This window comes from Gopherus flavomarginatus, chromosome 3, assembly GCF_025201925.1.
Source record: "Gopherus flavomarginatus isolate rGopFla2 chromosome 3, rGopFla2.mat.asm, whole genome shotgun sequence".
NCBI lineage: Eukaryota > Metazoa > Chordata > Testudines > Testudinidae > Gopherus > Gopherus flavomarginatus.
The window spans coordinates 132,906,879-132,926,138 of record NC_066619.1 but is presented as its reverse complement, the minus strand read 5'-3'; the positions used below and the strand labels follow the sequence as shown (position 1 = coordinate 132,926,138).

The following is a 19,260-nucleotide window of genomic DNA, read 5'->3' as shown; positions in this document are numbered from 1 at the left end:
CCCCATCTGTTACATAGCAACACATGCCTGGCATTTCCCAGTTGCTAGCTAGAGATAATTAAGGATCAGGCACTTACTAGAAAAGATACATTTCTCTCATACGGACAGTACTAGTCCAGAGACCTCATGTCCCTGTCTGGGATGGTTAATTCCTATGATAGTGGGGGGCCCAGGGATATATAGTGTGTATGGTCACGTGAATCATTATAGCATGCAAGATCATGCCTAATTTTGGCAACTAATTGATCTTTGACTATTAGCAGTAAATATGGCCAATGGCCTGTGATGAGACATTAGATAGGGTGGGATCTGAATTACTACAGAGAATTCTTTCCTGGGTGTCTGGCTGATGAGTCTTGCCCACATACTCAGGGTTTAGCTGATCACCATATTTGGGGTCAGGAAGGAATTTTCCTCCAGGGCAGATTGGCAGAGGTCCTGAGGATTTTTCACCTTCCTCTGCAAGGTGGGGCATGGTTCACTTGCTGGATGATTCTCTGCACCCTGAAGTCTTTAAACCATAAGTTGAGGACTTCAGTAGCTCAGACATAGGTTAGGGGTTTGTTGCAGGAGTGGGTGGGTGAGATTCTGTGGCCTGCGTTGTGCAGGAGGTCAGACTAGAAGATCATAATGGTCCCTTCTGACCTTAAAGTCTATGAGTCCATCATTGGGCGTTTCCACAGAAGTATGTGGATCTCTTAGTGCTCCATAAAAATTAAATATCTGGAGTCCTAGATAGCCGCAGTGGCCTTTACAACCTCTTCTGCAATACAGAAGTCAGTTGTTACACCTTTGTCATCTGCAGGTTGAACTACTGTAACATTCTACTCAGACCCAACCTTGAAGAGTATTCTGAACCTTTTCCTAGTGCAAAATGTGACCTGCCTTTTAAGCCTACCAGGCTATTACAAACAAGTCAAAAGCCAGGAGAGACTCCTGTGATGGTGATACATACTGGAATCAATTACACCATCTCAGGCACAATTCTACAGATCCTGGAAGACTTCAGGAATCTGGGAATGGAGCCGCAAGAGAGACTATCCGGACAATCTTCTTGGTAATCCTTCCTGTCCCTCAGGCAAGAGAAGAGAGAAGGCAAAACTAATCATTCCTGTCCCTCAGGCAAGAGAAGAGAGAAGGCAAAAGTTACTGATGGTGAACAGTCAGTTAGGTGAGTGGTATTGGAAAAAGTTTTAGTTTTGTGGAACTTTGAGACACCTACTCTATAGAGAGGAGCTGTGTGAATCAAATAGCCTCCATACAGTAGTAGGGGCACCAGTCACCTGAGCGATAGACTAGCTAGTGTAGCTGGCAGGGCTTTAAACTAACCACAAACGGGGAGGTTATATGAGGTTATCAACACGTCACATGTCAGCCCCAAAGCCTCACACACACAAATCCAAGCACAAAGCAGCAGGTAAGGAATAAAAATTTGTAATGTGTTAACATACTTATGCTAGGAACCTACGTAACAAACGAGAGAAGTTGGATGCTTATGTATGACGAGACACATGATATGACTGGTGTAACACTGACAAAAACCTGGACAAACCTTATGAAATTAAGAAAGAGGTGGAAGGGTCCCAAAGCCTGGGCTCTTGCCCAAACCCGGAATTCTACATTGCAATTAAACAGGCCTGCAGCCCACATCCCGCAAGAGTCCAAGGCTTGGTCTACATTATGGGTTTATACCGAATTTAGCAGCGTTAAACCGAATTAACCCTGCATCCGTCCATACAACAAAGCCCTTTATTTCGATATAAAGGGCTTTTAATATCGATATTGTACTCCTCCCCAACAAGGGGAGTAGCACTCAAATCGATATTGCCATTTCGGATTAGGGTTAGTGTGGCCGCAATTCGACGGTATTGGCCTCCGGAAGCTATCCCACAGTGCACCATTGTGACTGCTCTGGACAGCAATCTGGAGTCGGATGCACTGGCCAGGTAGACAGGAAAAGGCCCGCGAACTTTTGAATTTCATTTCCTGTTTGCCCAGCGTGGAGCGCTGATCAGCATGGACTGTATGGGAGATACTAGATCTGATCGCTTTATGGGGAGACAAATCTGTTCTATCAGAGCTCCGTTCCAGAAGACGAAGTGCCAAAGCATTTGAAAAAATCTCCAGACAGAGGCCACAGCAAGGACTCAACACAGTGCTGGGTGACAAGCGTAACGGAAAGCCAAAGAATCAAATGGACACTCATGGAGGGAGGGAGGGGGGACTGAGGACTCCAGCTATCCCACAGTCCCCACAGTCTCCGAAAAGCATTTGCATTCTTGGCTGAGCTCCCAATGCCTGAAGGGTCAAAAGCATTGTCCCGGGTGGTTCAGGGTATATGTCATCAATTTCCTTCCCTCACCCCCCATGAAAGAAAAGGGAAACAAATCGTTTCTTGCCTTTTTTCAATGTCACCGTATGTCTACTGCATGCTGCTGGTAGACGCGGTGCTGCGGCGCTGAACAGCAGCATCCCCTCCCGTTCCTTTCCTGATAGCAGACGGTACAAAAGGCTTGGAAACCATCCTCATTATCCTGTGAGTGCTCCTGGCTGGCCTCGGTGAGGTCGGCCGGGGGCGCCTGGGCAAAAATTGAAATGACTCCTGGTCATTCCCGGCAGACAGTGCAAAAGGATTGAAAACCGTCCTCATCATAGTAACTGGAGGCTGAGCTCCTCACCCCTGCCCCCTTTCATGTCTAATGAAGATTCTGTACTGCCTGGATTATCATAGCAGCGAGAGGCTGAGCTCCTCACCCTCCTCTCCTTTCATGTCTAATGAAGATTCTGTACTGCCTGGACTATCATAGCAGTGGGTGGCTGCCTTCCCCTCATTTATCTCACTAAAAATTCAGTGCTTCTTATTCCTACATTCTTTATTACTTCATCACACAAATGGGAGGATAACTGCCATAGTAGTGTGGGAGGACGGAAGCAACGGGTGTGGTTGTCAGGGGCACCCCCTAGAATGGCATGCAGCTCATCATTTCTGTGGGATATCTGGGGCTCTGACCCAGAGCAGCTGTGCTCTCTGGTTCTCTAGTAGACTTGCCCCATATTCTAGGCAGGACTGACTCTATTTTTAGACAAAACATAAAGAAGAGAATGACCTGGGGAGTTGTTCCTAGTTTTGTTCATGCGCCCCCAGCCAACCTCAGCAAGGCCAGCCAGGAGCACCCATGACAGCAGCAGATGGTACAAAAGGATTGATAACCGTCATCGCCAATTTCCAATTGCAGACGGTACAAAAGGATTGATAACCGTCATTGCCAATTTCCAATTGCAGATGGTGATATAGGGCTGGTAACCACCTCTGCTACCTTGCAAAGGCAAATGAATGCTGCTGTGTAGCGCTGCAGTACCGCCTCTGTCAGCAGCATCCAGTACACATACGGTGACAATGACAAAAGGCTAAACAGGCTCCATGGTTGCCCTGCTATGGCGTCTGCCAGGGCAATCGAGGGAAAAAGGGCGTGAAATGATTGTCTGCCGTTACTTTCACGGAGGAAGGAATGAGTCACGACATTTACCCAGAATCACCCGCGACACTGTTTTGGCCCCATCATGCATTCGGATCTCAACCCAGAACTCCAATGGGCGGGGGAGACTGCAGGAACTATGGGATAGCTATGGGATAGCTAGCCACAGTGCAACGCTCCAGAAATCGACGCTAGCCTCGGTACATGGAAGCACACCGCCAAATTAATGGGCTTATTGTGGCCGTGTGCACTTGACTTTATACAATCTGTTTTAAAAAAATGGTTTCTGTAAAATCGGAATAATCCCATAGTGTAGACATTCCCTAAATCAGCTGGCATGGGCCAGCAGCAGATTTTTAGTTGCAGTGTAGACATACCCTTAAGGAGCTCAATTTATTCAGTTTATCATAGAGAAGGCTGAGAAGTGATTTGATCACTGTGCATAGATGCTTACACATGGAAAAGATCAGATATCACGGGGCTTTTTGATCTTGCAGACAAAGGGATAACACGGTCCAATAAGATGCGATTTCCTAGCAGTGGGGGTCATTAAACATTGGAACAGTTTACTGGGGAGGTGGCAAACTCCCCATTGCATGGATTTTTAAAAAAATATTATTCGATATTCTTCTCAGAGACATGTTTTAATCCAGCTTCTGGGGAAAGTTCTACTGTCTGTGTATATAGGAGGTCACATGAGATGATCAGAGTGGTCACTTCTGGCCTTAGAACAGAGGTCTAAGAGGCTCCTAGGGAGTCATGGAGGAATGTACGGGGGCAGGGCTGGCTTTAGGCCTATTCCACCAATTACCCGAATCGGGCCCTGCACCTAAGAGGGCCCCGCACCCAATGAGAAACCCTTTCCTGGCTAGAAGCGCCTTTTTAATTTTTACTGACCTGGCAGCGCTTCGGGGCTTCAGCAGCACTTCGGTGGCGGGCCCTTTGCTTGCTCTGGGTCTTCGGCAACACATGATCTGGAGAAAGGGGTAAACAGTGAGGTGCCAAAGTTTGCAGATGATACTAAACTGCTCAAGATAGTTAAGACCAAAGCAGACTGGGAAGAACTTCGAAAAGATCTCACAAAACTAAGTGATTGGGCAACAAAATGGCAAATGAAATTTAATGTGGATAAATGTAAAGTAATGCACAGTGGGAAAAATATCCCAACTATACTTACAATATGATGGGGGCTAATTTAGCTACAATGAATCAGGAAAAAGATCTTGGAGTCATCGTGGATAGTTCTCTGAAGATGTCCACACAGTGTGCAGAGGCAGTCAAAAAAAGCAAACAGGATGTTAGGAATCATTAAAAAGTGGATAGAGAATAAGATGGAGAATATACTATTGCCCTTATATAAATCCATGGTACGCCCACATCTTGAATACTGCGTACAGATGTGGTCTCCCCATCTCAAAAAAGATATACTGGCACTAGAAAAGGTTCAGAGAAGGGCAACTAAAATGATTAGGGGTTTGGAATGGGTCTCATATGAGGAGAGATTAAAGAGGCTAGGAATTTTCAGCTTGGAAAAGAGAGGACTAAAGGGGGATATGATAGAGGTATATAAAATCATGAGTGAGGTGGACAAAGTAGATAAGGAAAAGATATTTACTTATTCCCATAATACAAGAATTAGGGGTAACCAATGAAATTAATGGGAAGCAGGTTTAAAACAAATAAAAAGAAGTTCTTCTTCACACAGCACAGTCAGCTTGTGGAACTCCTTGCCTGAGGAGGTTGTGAAGGTTAGGACTATAACAGCATTTAAAAGAGAACTGGATAAATTCAGGGAGGTTAAGTCCATTAATGGCTATTAGCCAGGATGGGTAAGGAATGGTGTCCCTAGCCTCTGTTTGTCAGAGGGTGGAGATGGATGGCAGGAGAGAAATCACTTGATCATTGCCTGTTAGGTTCACTCCCTCTGGGGCACCAGGTATTGGCCACTGTCGGTTGACAGGATACTGGGCTAGATGGACCTTTCGTCTGACCCAGTATGGTCGTTCTTATGTTCTTATGTAATACAGTAAGATACTATATGCAGGTAAATCTCACCTTCATAGATGTTCCAATATGCTTCTTTGACAGACTAGACTTCCTCCCAGTCTGGGTCCAGCAATCACTCACACCCCTGGAGTTCCAGTTTCTTTCAGGCATCTCTTTGGGGTGGAGAGGCTATCTCTTGAGCCAGCTGAAGACAAAATGAAGGGGGTTCCCAGGGCCTTATGTATCTTTCCCTTGTGGGTGGAAACCCCTCTCTCCCCTGTGTAGAATCACAGCTACAAGATGAATTTTTGGAGTCACATGGCTAAGTCACATGTCCATGCATGACTCAGTTCTTTACAGGCCTACGCCATTGCCCGTAAGTTAGCCTGAACGTTCCCAGGAAAGCTCAGATGTGGATTGGCGTCTATCAAGGTCCACTGTTAGTTAAGTACTCCCAATTACTTGAATAACCTCTTCACACTATGTTGACCAAATTGGCCTTATGTGCTTCCTACAGCAAACACTTCAAATACAAGCACAGAGCTAATACTCATAACTTCAGATATAAAAATGATCCATGCATACAAATAGGATGAATACATGCAGTAGAACATAACCTTTGCAGAGATATGTCACATGGCATATTTAGCATAAAACATATTTCAGTTATGTCATATTTATATTCATAAGCATATTTCTATAAAGCATTATGGGATGCAACATCACACTTGGGTTGGATACCCAAAAATGAAAATTCAAATGCTAGCGACTTTGAAAGTGTAGGCCACAGTTGGAGAAGCTCTTGGATTACAGAACTCAGGGTCAGAGGAGAGAAGCATGTCTGTCTGTCTGTCATTCTCTTGATTCACTGCCTGGTTTAGATTGGGATGTGGCGGGGTGTCCCCCTGTATAGTTGTCTACTACACTTTCCATTAATGCACCATTTTTCAGAGATTCTTTTTCTACTAAGTGCATCTGAGAATTTAACAGTTCTATTGTTTGTGAATGTTTCTGAACTGAAACATGGCTCATCTCGATGCCCAGGAGGAACAAGCACTCAGACCTGTACGTAGCAGTGAGAACACAGCTGCTCAGTTTGCAAGTACATTTGTGGTCCATTCACCCACCTCTATAAATTAGTCCAGTCCTGCCCCTATTTCAGTCAATTGCTGAATTCCCATTAATTTCAGTGGTGCAGGGTTGAACTCAGCTGTTTGTTGGGAAGTCATTTGCATTTCAGCAGCAAGGTAAAGAGGAAACATTTCAAAACTAAAGCATGTCATAGTTGTGCAGTAGCAATGGCTTCCCAATGGAATATCTTAGGCAGCTAACATGCTGTGAGGAGATTCCACTCTGCAGAAAGCACTCCAGCCCAAGGAAGAAACTTTGCAGGATTTGGGAATACAGCTGCAATAGAGGAAAACCGAAATGGAGAGAACACTCCAGCTGCTGTTTCAAAAGCTTCCCTCCATGCTGACTCCTGATACACAGCAAAGGTATTACAATCACTGGAACTCACCCAAAATTCATCCCAACAGAGTTGAATAGATGCATGGTGGGGCCAAGCATTTGCTCTAAAAAGAGTTTTTAAGGGCCACATCTGTGCACTGAATGCTTGGATGCACTCACGCTGGGCTAGAGTCTTTACTGGAGCAAATAGGCCCAGCCGTTAACTTCATGTGAGTTACACCCATTTACACGAGCTGACCTCAGTAGGTGCTGAGCAGGAGAGCGCTTTCAGCATTGGGCTCAGTGGGGAGGGAAATTTTCTTCCTCTGGCTTTTGTATAGCACCAGCCAGGCTCTTAGCACTTAATAAGCAAGGCAAGTCTTCAGTCCCACATTTCTTTATAAGGTTATCACTGCTTTCTCCATTCTGCCCTAACGCCAGCAGTGAACTGGTGGGATCAGACACCCAAAGAAAGAAAACCATGTTCCCTGCAGCATGGTGAGGCACCTATTGTATCTAGTCACAGGCTGCAAGATAAATGCAAAGGAAGACAGCTTTTGTGAATCCAAGCCACACAAACGGATTAACGGCCAATGGGAAAAAGCTGCTAAGACAGCATCTACCAAGTTAACTCTGTTATTGAATATTGCATTGGAAGAAAGCGAGATCTCAGTTTGTTCTCCACTTTGTTCCCAGGACGTTACTGTTCCAGTGATGAATGCGCTCAGATCAAGGGCTTTTTCTCCAGCCAGTAAATGGACACAGATCTGATTACGAGAAGTCATTTGAAGTCGATGGCTGAGTTTCACAGGACACGTGCACCCATGAATCTGAGCACAGGGCTGAGTATGTAGAATGCAGCTGAACAGCGTTGTGTGGGAATTTGCTAAAATTCTTGACAGATACAAGGGCAGCGCACAAGGTATTACTCCTATTATTTTTCAGAATAGGTCCGCTCCTTTTCCAGACACTATCCTATTGGGCCAGACTTTGCCAGGATTAGGTGTAGCCAGTGATGAGCTGGACCCACTTCACACCGGTTCACGTGAACCGGTTGTTAAATTTTGAAGCGGTTTTAGAACCGCTTGTTAACTCGCCTCCCTGCAAGGAGGGTGCGCTGCGGCTTTGATGGGCTCCGTCTGATAAGTGTGTAATTCCTCCTCCGGCCACCGGGGGCACGGCGCTGCAGGAGCCATGTGGGCCCCCACCTGGCCATGTTGCTGCTGCTGCTTCTCAGACCTCTGGCCCTGGGGCTCCGGCTGCTGCCTGGCGGGTCCCCGCCTGCCCTGCCGGGCCTGGGCTGCGTCCTGCTGCTCGGGCCGCTCCAAGCCGTGAGTACCCGCCACCCTGCCCACAGCCATCCCCAGTTTCCAGCCGGCCCCGCACCCCCTGCCCTGCCTGCAGCCAGCCCCGCACCCCCTACCCTGCCTCCAGCCAGCCTCAGTCTCCAGCCAGCCCCGCACTCCCTGCCCTGCCTGCACCAGCCCCGGTCTGCAGCCAGCCCCGCACCCCCTACCCTGCCCGCACCAGCTCCGGTCTCCAGCCAGCCCCGCATCCCCTTCCCTGCCTGCAGCCAGCCTCGGTCTCCAGCCAGCCCCGCACTCCCTGCCCTGCCTGCACCAGCCACTGTCTCCAGCCAGCCCCGCATCCCCTGCCCACAGCCAGCCCCGGTCTGCAGCCAGCCCCGCACCCCCTGTCCTGCCCGCACCAGCTCCGGTCTCCAGCCAGCCCCGCACCCCCTGTCCACAGCCAGCCCCGGTCCATAGCCAGCCCCGCACTCCCTGCCCTGCCCGCACCAGCTCCGGTCTCCAGCCAGCCCCGCACCCCCTGCCCACAGCCAGCCCCGGTCTGCAGCCAGCCCCGCACCCCCTGCCCTGCCCGCACCAGCTCCGGTCTCCAGCCAGCCCCGCACCTCCTGCCCTGCCTCCAGCCAGCCTCGGTCTCCAGCCAGCCCCGCACCCCCTACCCTGCCTCCAGCCAGCCTCGGTCTCCAGCCAGCCCCGCACTCCCTGCCCTGCCTGCACCAGCCCCGGTCTCCAGCCAACCCCGCACCCCCTGCCCACAGCCAGCCCCGGTCTGCAGCCAGCCCCGCACCCCCTGCCCTGCCTGCACCAGCTCCGGTCTCCAGCCAGCCCCGCACCCCCTGCCCACAGCCAGCCCCGGTCTGCAGCCAGCCCCGCATCCCCTGCCCTGCCCACACCAGCTCTGGTCTCCAGCCAGCCCCGCACCTCCTGCCCTGCCTGCACCAGCCCCGGTCTCCAGCCAGCCCCGCACCTCCTGCCCTGCCTGCACCAGCCCCAGTCTCCAGCCAGCCCCACACCCCCTGCCCTGCCTGCACCAGCCTCGGTCTCCAGCCAACCCCGCACCCCCTGCCCTGCCTGCAGCCAGCCTCGGTCTCCAGCCAGCCCCTGCCTCATCCGCCTGCCCATAGCCAGCCCCTGCCTCATCCTCCTGCCCGAAGCCAGCCAGCTCCGCACTTCTCTGTCTGCAGTCCTGCCAGTCCCTGCCGCACCCCCCTGCAGCCCTGCCCTTAGCCAGCCAGCCCCACACACTCCTGTCTCCAGCCAGCCCTGCACCCCCTTGCCCTGCCTGCAGCCAGCCTCTAACTCCAGTCAGCCTCTGCCCTGCCTCCAGCCAACCCCACACCATCCTGTTTCCAGCCAGCCCCACACCCCCTGCCTCCAGCTAGCCCTGCCCCCAGGGCCAGCTCCAGCGTTTTTGCCACCCTAAGCGGCAAAAAAAATAAATAAAAATAAAAATGCCGCTTCTTCAGTGGTAATTTGACGCAGGTCCTTCCCTCTGAGAGGGACTAGGGGACCCGACGCCAAATTGCCTCCGAAAAGCCGAATGTGCCGCCCCTTTGCATTGGCCGCCCCAGGCACCTGCTTGCTGCACTGGTGCCTGGAGCTGGCCCTGCCTGCCCCACGCCCCTGTCTGCAGCCAGCCCCACGTCCACTGGTGCCCTGCAGTTCCCAGGGCAGTAACCCTGCACACCTAGGCCTGCAACCCTAGGGTGACCAGACAGCAAGTGTGAAAAATTGGGACGGGGGTTGGAGGTAATAGGAGCCTATATAAGAAAAAGACCCAAAAATCGGGACTGTCCCTTTAAAATCAGGACATCGGGTCACCTTAGCACACCCCCAGGGAGTGGTGGGGACCCACACATGTGAAACGGAGCTCCTTTCTAGGTCAGGCCCATCTTTTTAAAAAAGAACTTTAGGTGGGGTTAACATACATCCGTATTTTCCCAGACATATCAGGCTTCTTGGTTTTTAAATCGCCGTCCGGGAGGAATTTTAAAAATTTCCTCCTGGGAAAATGCAGATGTATGGTAACCCTATTGGTCCAAAAAATACATACTGTGGCACATCCCTTAAATCAGAACGTTCTCTAGGGAACCGGTTGTTAAGATTTTGGCAGTTCATCACTGTGTGTAGCTAAGGGCAGTCAATAAAAATCTTCCTGATTTACAATGGCAGAATCTGGCACTGAAAAACCTAGGCTACAGAGTTCTCCCAGGGCTGCCCATAGGGGGAGAGGCAAGTGGGGAAATTTGACCCAGGCCCCGGGCTCCGCAAGGGCCCCCACGAGAATGGCTGAGGCTCCCTCCCCGGCCCCAGCCCGATCCGACACCACCTCCGCCCCACTCCCAAAGCCTCAGGGCATCCATGAGCTTCTCTCAACAGCGGCAACCTGGCTCTGGCAGGGCCCCTGAGCTCTGCCGGGGCCCCTGAGCTCTGCCCTGCTCAAAGCCACGTGGTAAGGGGGCGGGGCTGCGAGCTCCAGCGGGGCCTGAGTTCCATCCGCTCAGCCTGGAGATCGCAGCCCCACCCCCTTACCACATGGCTCTGAGCGGGGCAGAGCTCAGGCTCCGCTGGAGCCACACTGCCGCTGTCAAGCGAAGCTCCTGGATGTGTTGAGGCTCCGGGTGAGGGGGGAGCCAGGGGTAAGGGGCCAGGGCCGGGGGGGGGTGGCTAAGGGGCAGGAAGTCCTGGGGATAGGGAGGGGGCAGAGGTTGGAGGGGGCAGTCAAGGGACAGGGAACAGTGGGGGTTTGTATCTTGGGCATTCCGGGGGTCGGGGGTGGCTAGGGGTCGGGGCAGTCAGGGGACAGGGAGCAGGGGTAGGGTCTCGGGGTAGTGATTGGGGGTGGGGTCTCTGGGTAACAGTGAGGGGACAAGGAGCAAGATGGGTCGGGGATTCTGAGGGGGGCAGCCAGGTGGCAGAAAGTGGGTGAGAGTCAGATAGGGGGCAGGGCCAGGCTGTTTGGGAGTCACAGCCTTCCCTACCCTAAAGCTCGTTCAGCAGTTTGAGACTTGCAGAAGAGCCAAACTGTTAGCTTTTCCATTAGAGCTACCATCCCTTTCACTTCTCAAATGCCAAATTATAGTCTATATTTAATTTCAGTGCCATAGGGAGATTCATGTCAGGGGAGGGTAGCTTCATTTAAAATTAGCCACTGGGGGAGGGATCACATGAGAAGAGCAATATCCTACACCACCTACCTCCTTCCCGACCCTACCAAGGGAGACCTCCCTCCTCTGCATTCCCTGAGGCTTCAAAGGGGTTAATTCAGTGGGTCTCAAACTTCTGTCCTGGTGACCCCTTTCACATAGCAAACCTCTGAATGCAACCCCACCTCATTATAAATTAAAAAGACTTTTTTATATATTTAACACGATTATAAATGCTGGAGGCAAAGCGGGGTTTGAGGTCGAGGCTGACAGCTCGTGATCCCGAGTATTAACCTCGTGACCCCCCTTAGCATAGGCGGCAGGTGATATGGGCTCTAGGTGCCTCAGCTCCAGGAATATTCAGGGCTGGGGGCTGTGCTCCACCAATATCTGGAGCTGGATTTCTCCCCTGGCCCTGCCTGGAGCAGGCACCAGCCCCTGCCACCATCAGTACTCCCTGCCCCGGAGCATCCCTCCTCCCACCCCGTAGCATAGTGGGGGGGAGAGGGGGAAGCGTCTGCTCCCCTCTGAGCACATTTCCAAAATTGACGTCTTTCCAGGCAGCCAGCACTGGGCTCCAGACTCGGAGTACGGAGCCGGGTTTTGCGTGTGGCTGCCAGCTGGCTCTCCGCTCGCACCAGCCTCCCACAGCCCCAGCCATGGTCACTGGCTCCGGGGCTGCAGGCAGTGTGGGCTGGTTGCCGGGCTTCCAGGGGGTGAGGAGGAGGAGTTGCCCGCCCGCAGCTGCCTGGCTCCCTGAGCCGGGGTGGGCTCTGCTGGGAGGGGAAGGGGCGGCAGTGCAGCCCCCCCCCAGTGCGGCGGGGGACTGAGGAGCAGCAGCCCTGTTGGTCCCAGGCAGCCCCGTGCAGAGCAAGGTGGCCGCGCAGCAGGGAAGGGGACTCTGAAGCCCAGCTGGTGCCGGTGAAGAAGGCGGGAAAAGGGGGGGGGGATATTTTTTCTCGTGGTCTCTCTTCAGCGGAGGGGTCTGAGGGAGCAGCAGGACCAGGAGGCAAAGGAGCGACTTTGGGTTATTGCCCCCCCCCACTGTACTTACCCCCACCTCCCAGTGTAGTGCCCGGGGCTGTGAAACTGTGCTTAGTTCAGCTTGTGAAGGAAGGGGGGTAAAGGTGCTTTAAGATGCCAGTTATGTCTCCTCAGTCTCACTGCTGAATAGCTGCAGACCCAGTGCTCAGAATTCAGCAATGTTCTCAGGGACTGTACAATGCTCTATATGAGTTTTCAATTGCCTGCTAAATGCTTCAGCAATGCCACCTTTTCACTTAGCTATCTCCATCTTGTTGCTAACATACCTGAAGAAACCCTTCTTGTTACTCTTAACATCCCTTGCTAGCTGCAACTCCAAGTGTGATTTGGCCTTCCTGATTTCACTCCTGTATGCCTGAGCAATATTTTTATACTCCTCCCTGGTCATTTGTCCAATCTTCCACTTCTTGTAAGCTTCTTTTTTGCATTTAAGATCAGCAAGGATTTCACTGTTAAGCCAAGCTGGTCACCTGCCATATTTACTATTCTTTCTACACATCGGGATGGTTTTTTCCTGCAACCTCAATAAGGATTCTTTAAAATACAACCAGCTCTCCTGGACTCCTTTCCCCCTCATGTTATTCTCCCAGTGGATCCTGCCCATCAGTTCCCTGAGGGAGTCAAAGTCTGCTTTTCTGAAGTCCAGGGTCTATATTCTGCTGCTCTCCTTTCTTCCTTGTGTCAGGATCCTGAACTCGACCATCTCATGGTCACTGCCTCCCAGGTTCCCATCCACTTTTGCTTCCCCTACTAACTAGTATCATTGTGTTTAGCACAATACTTGATTATTTTACACCCTTTCAAGTATATAACTAGTTGTATACAGGTGTTACGAAGTGGGAATGTTCTTAATGTTTTCTCTGAATACTGTGTGGGTTCCTGTTTCCCCTGTGCATTTCTTAACAATCTAGATGGTGGGATAAGGGAGTGTGATTGTTGTAGAGCCCAAGAGGGCCAGTGTGAGGCTATCTGCACAGAGAATGGCCTAAACCCTGTCTTCGGCCAACCGGTGGCCTGGGCCGCTTTCCTGCAAGGTGCCAACTGAAGGTGTTGGAGAACAAAGAGATCAGGTGGCCTCCTAATGCCTGGAAAAGAGACAAAGGCCAGAGGAGGGAAGTGTTTGTGCCTGTGCGGACTTCCGGGAAGTGCATAGTGTGCAAGGAGATGCTGGGATGCTCTGGAACCACTCCTGCAAAGCCAGTCAGGACTCTGGAGGAGCCTCCTCTCTCTGAGCTTACTGTCTCCAGGCAAGACGCTTACACCTTCCTGGGTCTGACCTCAGAGCATTCAGCATGCCCTTCCACACTGTGCACTTTCCGCAGTGAGTCCGCCCAGCCGGGGTCCTGGGGCAGCCAGAGGTCCCTGCACCCCAACTATGCAGTCAGATGTGACTCTCAGCAAGCTGGTAAAACAGAAGGTTTATTGGATGACAGAATCACAGTCTAGAACAGAGCTTGTACGTACAGAAAACAGGACCCCTCAGTTAGGTCCATCTTGCGGGGTGGGGAGCCCAGACCTAAGTTCTGGGCAACTCTCCATTTCTCCAGCCAGCTCCAAACTGACACTCCCTCTTCTGGCCTTTGTGTCTCTTCCGGACAAGGAGGCCACCTGATCTCTTTGTCCCAAACACCTTCCGTTGGCACCTTGCAGAGGAAGCTGAGGCACCCACACAGTATTCAGAGAAAACATTAAGAACATTCCCACAAAATATAATACTGTATATTGAAGCAGGCAAGTGCTGCTTCAGACTTTCCACTTTTAATTGACACTTGTAATCTTGTGGCGCTGACACATTGTAGATTCCTTTTATCCCAGCAACAAATTCTTGATTTGTAGGACCACTAATAATCAACAATGGATTTTTCTGATAGTGATATTGTGCAATAAAGAGAAACTTAAATGCTTTTAGCTTCCAGTCCATGTTTACACTATTTAATAAAATATATATATCGGCTTACAGGGCAGGAGTGGGGGGGGTGGCATCACCATTTTGGGCACCACCAAAAATTGTACAAACCTGCCGCCTATGCCCCTGAGGGGTCCTGACCCCCGGTTTGAGAACCCCTGGGTTAATTTAATTTTAGCACCCTCTGTCCATTCACATGCATGTGCTATTTTGAGCATTTCAGTTTTCACAACATGGGCTCATCCCAGATTCTGGAACAAGCTCAAATGCTCAGTTCGTGGAGTATGTACATAAGCTATGCTAAAGACAAACCCACAATAACTGTCTCCAGTTTGTGAGGGACTCCACGGAGCCAGTCTCTAGGAAACAGATAAATGCATGGAGGTTAAGTGCATTAATGGCTATTAGCCAGGATGAGTAAGGAATGGTGCCCCTAGCCTGTGTTTGTCAGAGGGTGGAGATGGATGGCAGGAGAGAGATCATTTGATCATTACCTGTTAGATTTACTCCCTCTGGGGCACTTGGCATTGGCCATTGTCTGTAGTCAGGATACCGGTCTGGATGACCCTTGGTTTGACCCAGTATGGCTGTTCTTATGTTCTAACCTAAATGAACCCAAAGTTATGGAGACAGATATGAGTCAAGGAAGCCAGCAGAGTATCAGAAACCTGGAATAATCTCTGACTGGATGGGCTCAGGTGTTTGGTCACAAGTGGAGGTGGTTCAAAAGTTTTGGATTTTTTTAAGCAGAATTTTTTTATTGTTTAAACAATCAAACATCTACAAAGGAAATTGGACACGCACCAACTCTTGTTCCTGAGCTGAGTGTTTTCCCCAAGCACTTCACTCAACCCATACTGTTTTAGGTAAAATATAAAATAGATTTATTAACTACAGAAATATAGTGATAGCAAACAGATCAAAGTAGATTACCTAGCAAATGAACAAAAACCCAATCTAAGCCTAATATACTAGAGAGGATTTGAAGTAAGCAGAGTCTCACCCTGTTAGATAGTATAAACAGTCCACCAAGATTTCATACGCAGGCAGGCTTCCTTCTTTCCTGCCTGGTACCAGCACTTCCCCCAGTTCAGTCTTTGTTCCTCAGATGTTTCCAGGTGTTCTCTTGTGTGGGGAGTGAGGCCCATTCATGATGTCACTTCTCCCTTTTATATCTTCTTCCAACTTGCTAGAAAGATCTTTTGCTGTGACCTGAGTTAAACAGTTCCCATTCTGTAGTTCTATCTTAGGAAAAAGCAGCAAAGAGTCCTGTGGTACTTTATAGACTAACAGACGTATAGGAGCATGAGCTTTCGTGGGTGAATACCCACTTTGTCAGATCCGTGTGTCTTCGGAGAGGTTTCCATTGTTCACAGTTCCTGGAGTAATCCGTGTGAGCATCAGTATTTTTCATAATGGGGCATCAACGTTGTTTGAACTTTTTATTGTTGTACCTGAAAGGCTGCTTGTGGGTGTTCCCAACCTCACAACATGTTTCAGTGGCACCTACATAGCAAAATTTCATAACTTCTAATACAATGATAGCACATACAACTTAACAGGATATTAACGTTCAACAGATTGAGGCCATGGCTACACTAGAGAGTTGCAGCGCTGGTGAGGGGGTTACAGCGCTGCAACTTAGGATGTGGCCACACTTGCAAAGCACGGCCAGCGCTGCAACTCCCTGGTTGCAGCGCTGGCTGTATACCTGGTCGAGCCTCGGGTGTAGGGATTCCAGCGCTGGTGATCCAGCGCTGGTCAGCAAGTGTGGACGCCCACCAGCGCTTTTATTGACCTCCGGGGTATAAGGAGGTATCCCAGCATACCTTAGAAGCCTCTCTGGTAATCATGCACACTCCACTGCCTTCGGCTCAGCTGACCCCGCCTTTAAATGCCCCGGGAATTTTAAAAATCCCCTTCCTGTTTGCTCAGCCAGGTGTGGAGTGCAATCAATCAATCAATCAATCAGCGACCATGCCTCCACGCCCCAAACGAGCCCCAGCATGGAACACTTCCGAGCTGCAGGACCTCATCAGCGTTCGGGGTGAGGAAGCTGTGCAGTCACAGCTGCGCTCCAGAAGGAGAAATTAGGATACCTATGGGCAGATATCGCAGTCCTTGCTGAGAAGGGGCCATGAACGGGAGGCGTTGCAGTGCAGGGTCAAAATAAAAGAGCTGAGGAGTGCTTACTGCAAAGCCCGTGAGGGAAATCGCCGCTCAGGAGCTGCCCCCACAACCTGCCGTTTTTACAAGGAGCTGGATGCCATACTTGGGTGTGACACCGCTGCCAATCCGAGGAGCACGATGGAGAGTTCAGAGCAGGGAGAAGTGGGGGAGGGTGTAGAGGAAGCCGACAGTGAGGCTACTGGCGTGGAGGGAGACACCCCGGAGTCCCAGGAGGCATGCAGCCAGGAGCTCTTCTCAAGCCAGGAGGAGGCTAGCCAGTCGCAGCAGCTGGAAGTTGCTGGTGAGGAAGAAACTGAGGAGCGTGCTCGGGGTAAGCAGATTTTTATGTTTTGGGAGAGGAGGGTTTGGGTTATGGCTGCCTGCATGCATGCCTAAACGTGGAATAGCCCATTGATTTGCTCTATCAAGTCTCTGTAATCTGCCTCGGTAATCTCTTGAAAAGTTGCAGCCAGAGCGTGCGCAATGTGCTTTCTCAAGTTTATCGGGAGAGCCACCGTGGTCCTTGTCCCGGTCAGGCTAACTCGTCCGATCCATTGTGCAGCGAGGGGTGGGGGGACCAGGCAAGCTGCATAGGGGCCAGGGCGGAATCCACATTGCTGTAGAAGACCCTCCCTTTCTTCCCAGGTAACACGCAGCAGTGATATATCTGGCAGTAGGAAACCCTGTTGAGAATTTAGGGATACTTGAGTGCAGGGCCCCGCGGTCCCCCCCCAGCCCTGTAGTGCATTCCGGTCTCCCCACCCCCTTCCCAGCAGGCAGCCAGCCCCGCGGTGCGCTCCGGTCTCTCCCCCCGCTTCCCAGCAGGCAGCCAGCCCCGCAGTGCCCTCCGGTTTTTCCCCACCCTTCCCAGCAGGCAGCCAGCCCCGCGGTGCCCTCCGGTCTCTCCCCCCACTTCCCAGCAGGCAGCCAGCACAGCTGTGCGTTTCTCCCCCCCTTCACCAGCAGGCCGGCAGTTACGCGGACCACCTCCCCCCGCCAGCAGCTCGCCACCTTCCTGTTCACTACTGTCCCCTGTGCAGGACACCAGCTACCTCCTGTACCCAGTGCAGATAAACCCCAGTGACCCATCGGTCAATTCCCCCCTCCCAGATGCAGTCGGGGCAGAAACACTCATCCCATTGCTCGCCATGCCTTCGCTTCCCTGGCCTCTCTGTGTTATGTTAGGTATGTGGGAAGGATGCTACAAAAAGTCTAAAAACTCCTTCACTGTGTGATAATAAACAATGTAGCCTCTGTGTATTACATGTTTCTATCTATGTTTTTTTTTAGTGACCTTGACTAATGCAGCCGGATCACCGGCCTCACGTCGCTTGCAGAACTTGAGAAAAAATCCGCGAAAATCAAAAGAAGAATTGATCAAAGCAGTTATGATTCACTACAACAGAGAAAGTAGGAAGATGCAGGAATGGAGAGAGAAAATGTATGAGTGGAGGCAAACAGAAAGCAGGAGAAAGGAATTGGCTACCAAAAAAACCTCAAAGCAGATGATAAGCCTCCTGGCTCGCCAAACTGAGTCTTTCGAGTCTCTCGTAGCCATGCAGGCAGATCTGTACCGTGGTAACCCACACCCCTCCCAAAGCTCTCTTTCTTGTTCCCCAGTATTTGCACAAAACACCTTTCTCCAGCAGCCAGTTTCTTATTACCCCCAGCTGCCCCCAACACCTGTACAATCACCTACCAGCCCTGATAACTACAATTCTTACCCTGTGCACTCCACCCCCATTACCCTGCAGCATAGTAATCCTGAAGTGCAGCAGACATTGAACAGTAATCCAAACAGGACATATTCAAACCTCTGAATGTACAGTCCACCACCCTAACCCCCCTGGCCTTTTATGTACTGTACTTTGAATAAAGGATTTTATGGCTTTTACAATACGTTTTATTATTGCAGGAAGTGGTAAATATTGTACCCCAAGGTAGAAAGGAGCACAGCAAAGGCACCAAACATTACTGTTGGCTCTCAGCATCAAATTGCTCCCTTAAGGCATCCCTAATCCTTGAAGCCCTTTCCTGGGCCTCTCTAGTAGCCCTGCTCTCTGGCTGTGCAAATTCATCCTCTAGGCGTCGAACCTCGGAGGTCCATTCCTCACTGAATCTTTCACCCTTCCCTTCACAAATATTATGGAGGGTACAGCACACGGATATAATAGCGGAGATGCTGCTTTCCCCCAAATCTAGCTTCCCATAAAGACACCTCCAGCGGGCTTTCAAACGGGCAAAAGCACACTCCACAGTCATTCTGCACCAGCTCAGCCTGTAGTTGAACCGGTCCTTGCTCCTGTCAAGCTTCCCTGTATACGGTTTCATGAGCCAGGGCATTAAGGGGTAAGCGGGGTCTCCAAGGATCACAATGGGCATTTCGACGTCCCTACTGTGATCTTGCGGTCTGGGAAAAAAGTCCTGGCCCTCAGCCTCCTGAACAGGGCACTGTTCCGAAAGATGCGTGCATCGTGCACCTTTCCAGGCCATCCTGAGTAAATGTCAGTGAAACGCCCACGGTGATCCACAAGCGCTTGCAGAACCACGGAGAAATACCCCTTGCGATTAACATACTCTGATGCCAAGTGGGGTGGTGACAGAATAGGAATATGCGTCCCATCTATCACCCCTCCACAGTTAGGGAAACCCATTTCTGCAAAGCCATCCACAATGTCCTGCACGTTCCCCAGAGTCACAGTTCTTCTTAGCAGGGTGCGATTAATGGCTGTGCAAACTTGCATCAGCACTATTCCAACGTTGGACTTTCCCACTCC

The 19,260-nt window shown here is 50.8% G+C and overlaps 1 protein-coding gene across 2 annotated transcripts in view; it reads left to right on the top strand.

The window, feature by feature from the left end:
* The window catches only part of LOC127048474 (uncharacterized), a 490,241-nt gene extending 471,191 nt beyond the window's left edge, over positions 1–19,050 (top strand). Inside the window, exons 2-3 of one of the 2 annotated variants that reach the window (XM_050948345.1) lie at positions 16,254–16,814; positions 17,774–19,050. In XM_050948345.1, coding sequence (XP_050804302.1) covers positions 16,622–16,814; positions 17,774–18,303 — 723 coding nt within the window. In that variant the 5' untranslated portion in view covers positions 16,254–16,621 and the 3' untranslated portion in view covers positions 18,304–19,050. Of the gene's footprint in view, positions 1–16,206; positions 16,815–17,773 lie in introns of those variants that run through there. The other variant, XM_050948344.1, reaches the window with a different exon arrangement.
* Positions 19,051–19,260: the final 210 nt, after the last annotated feature.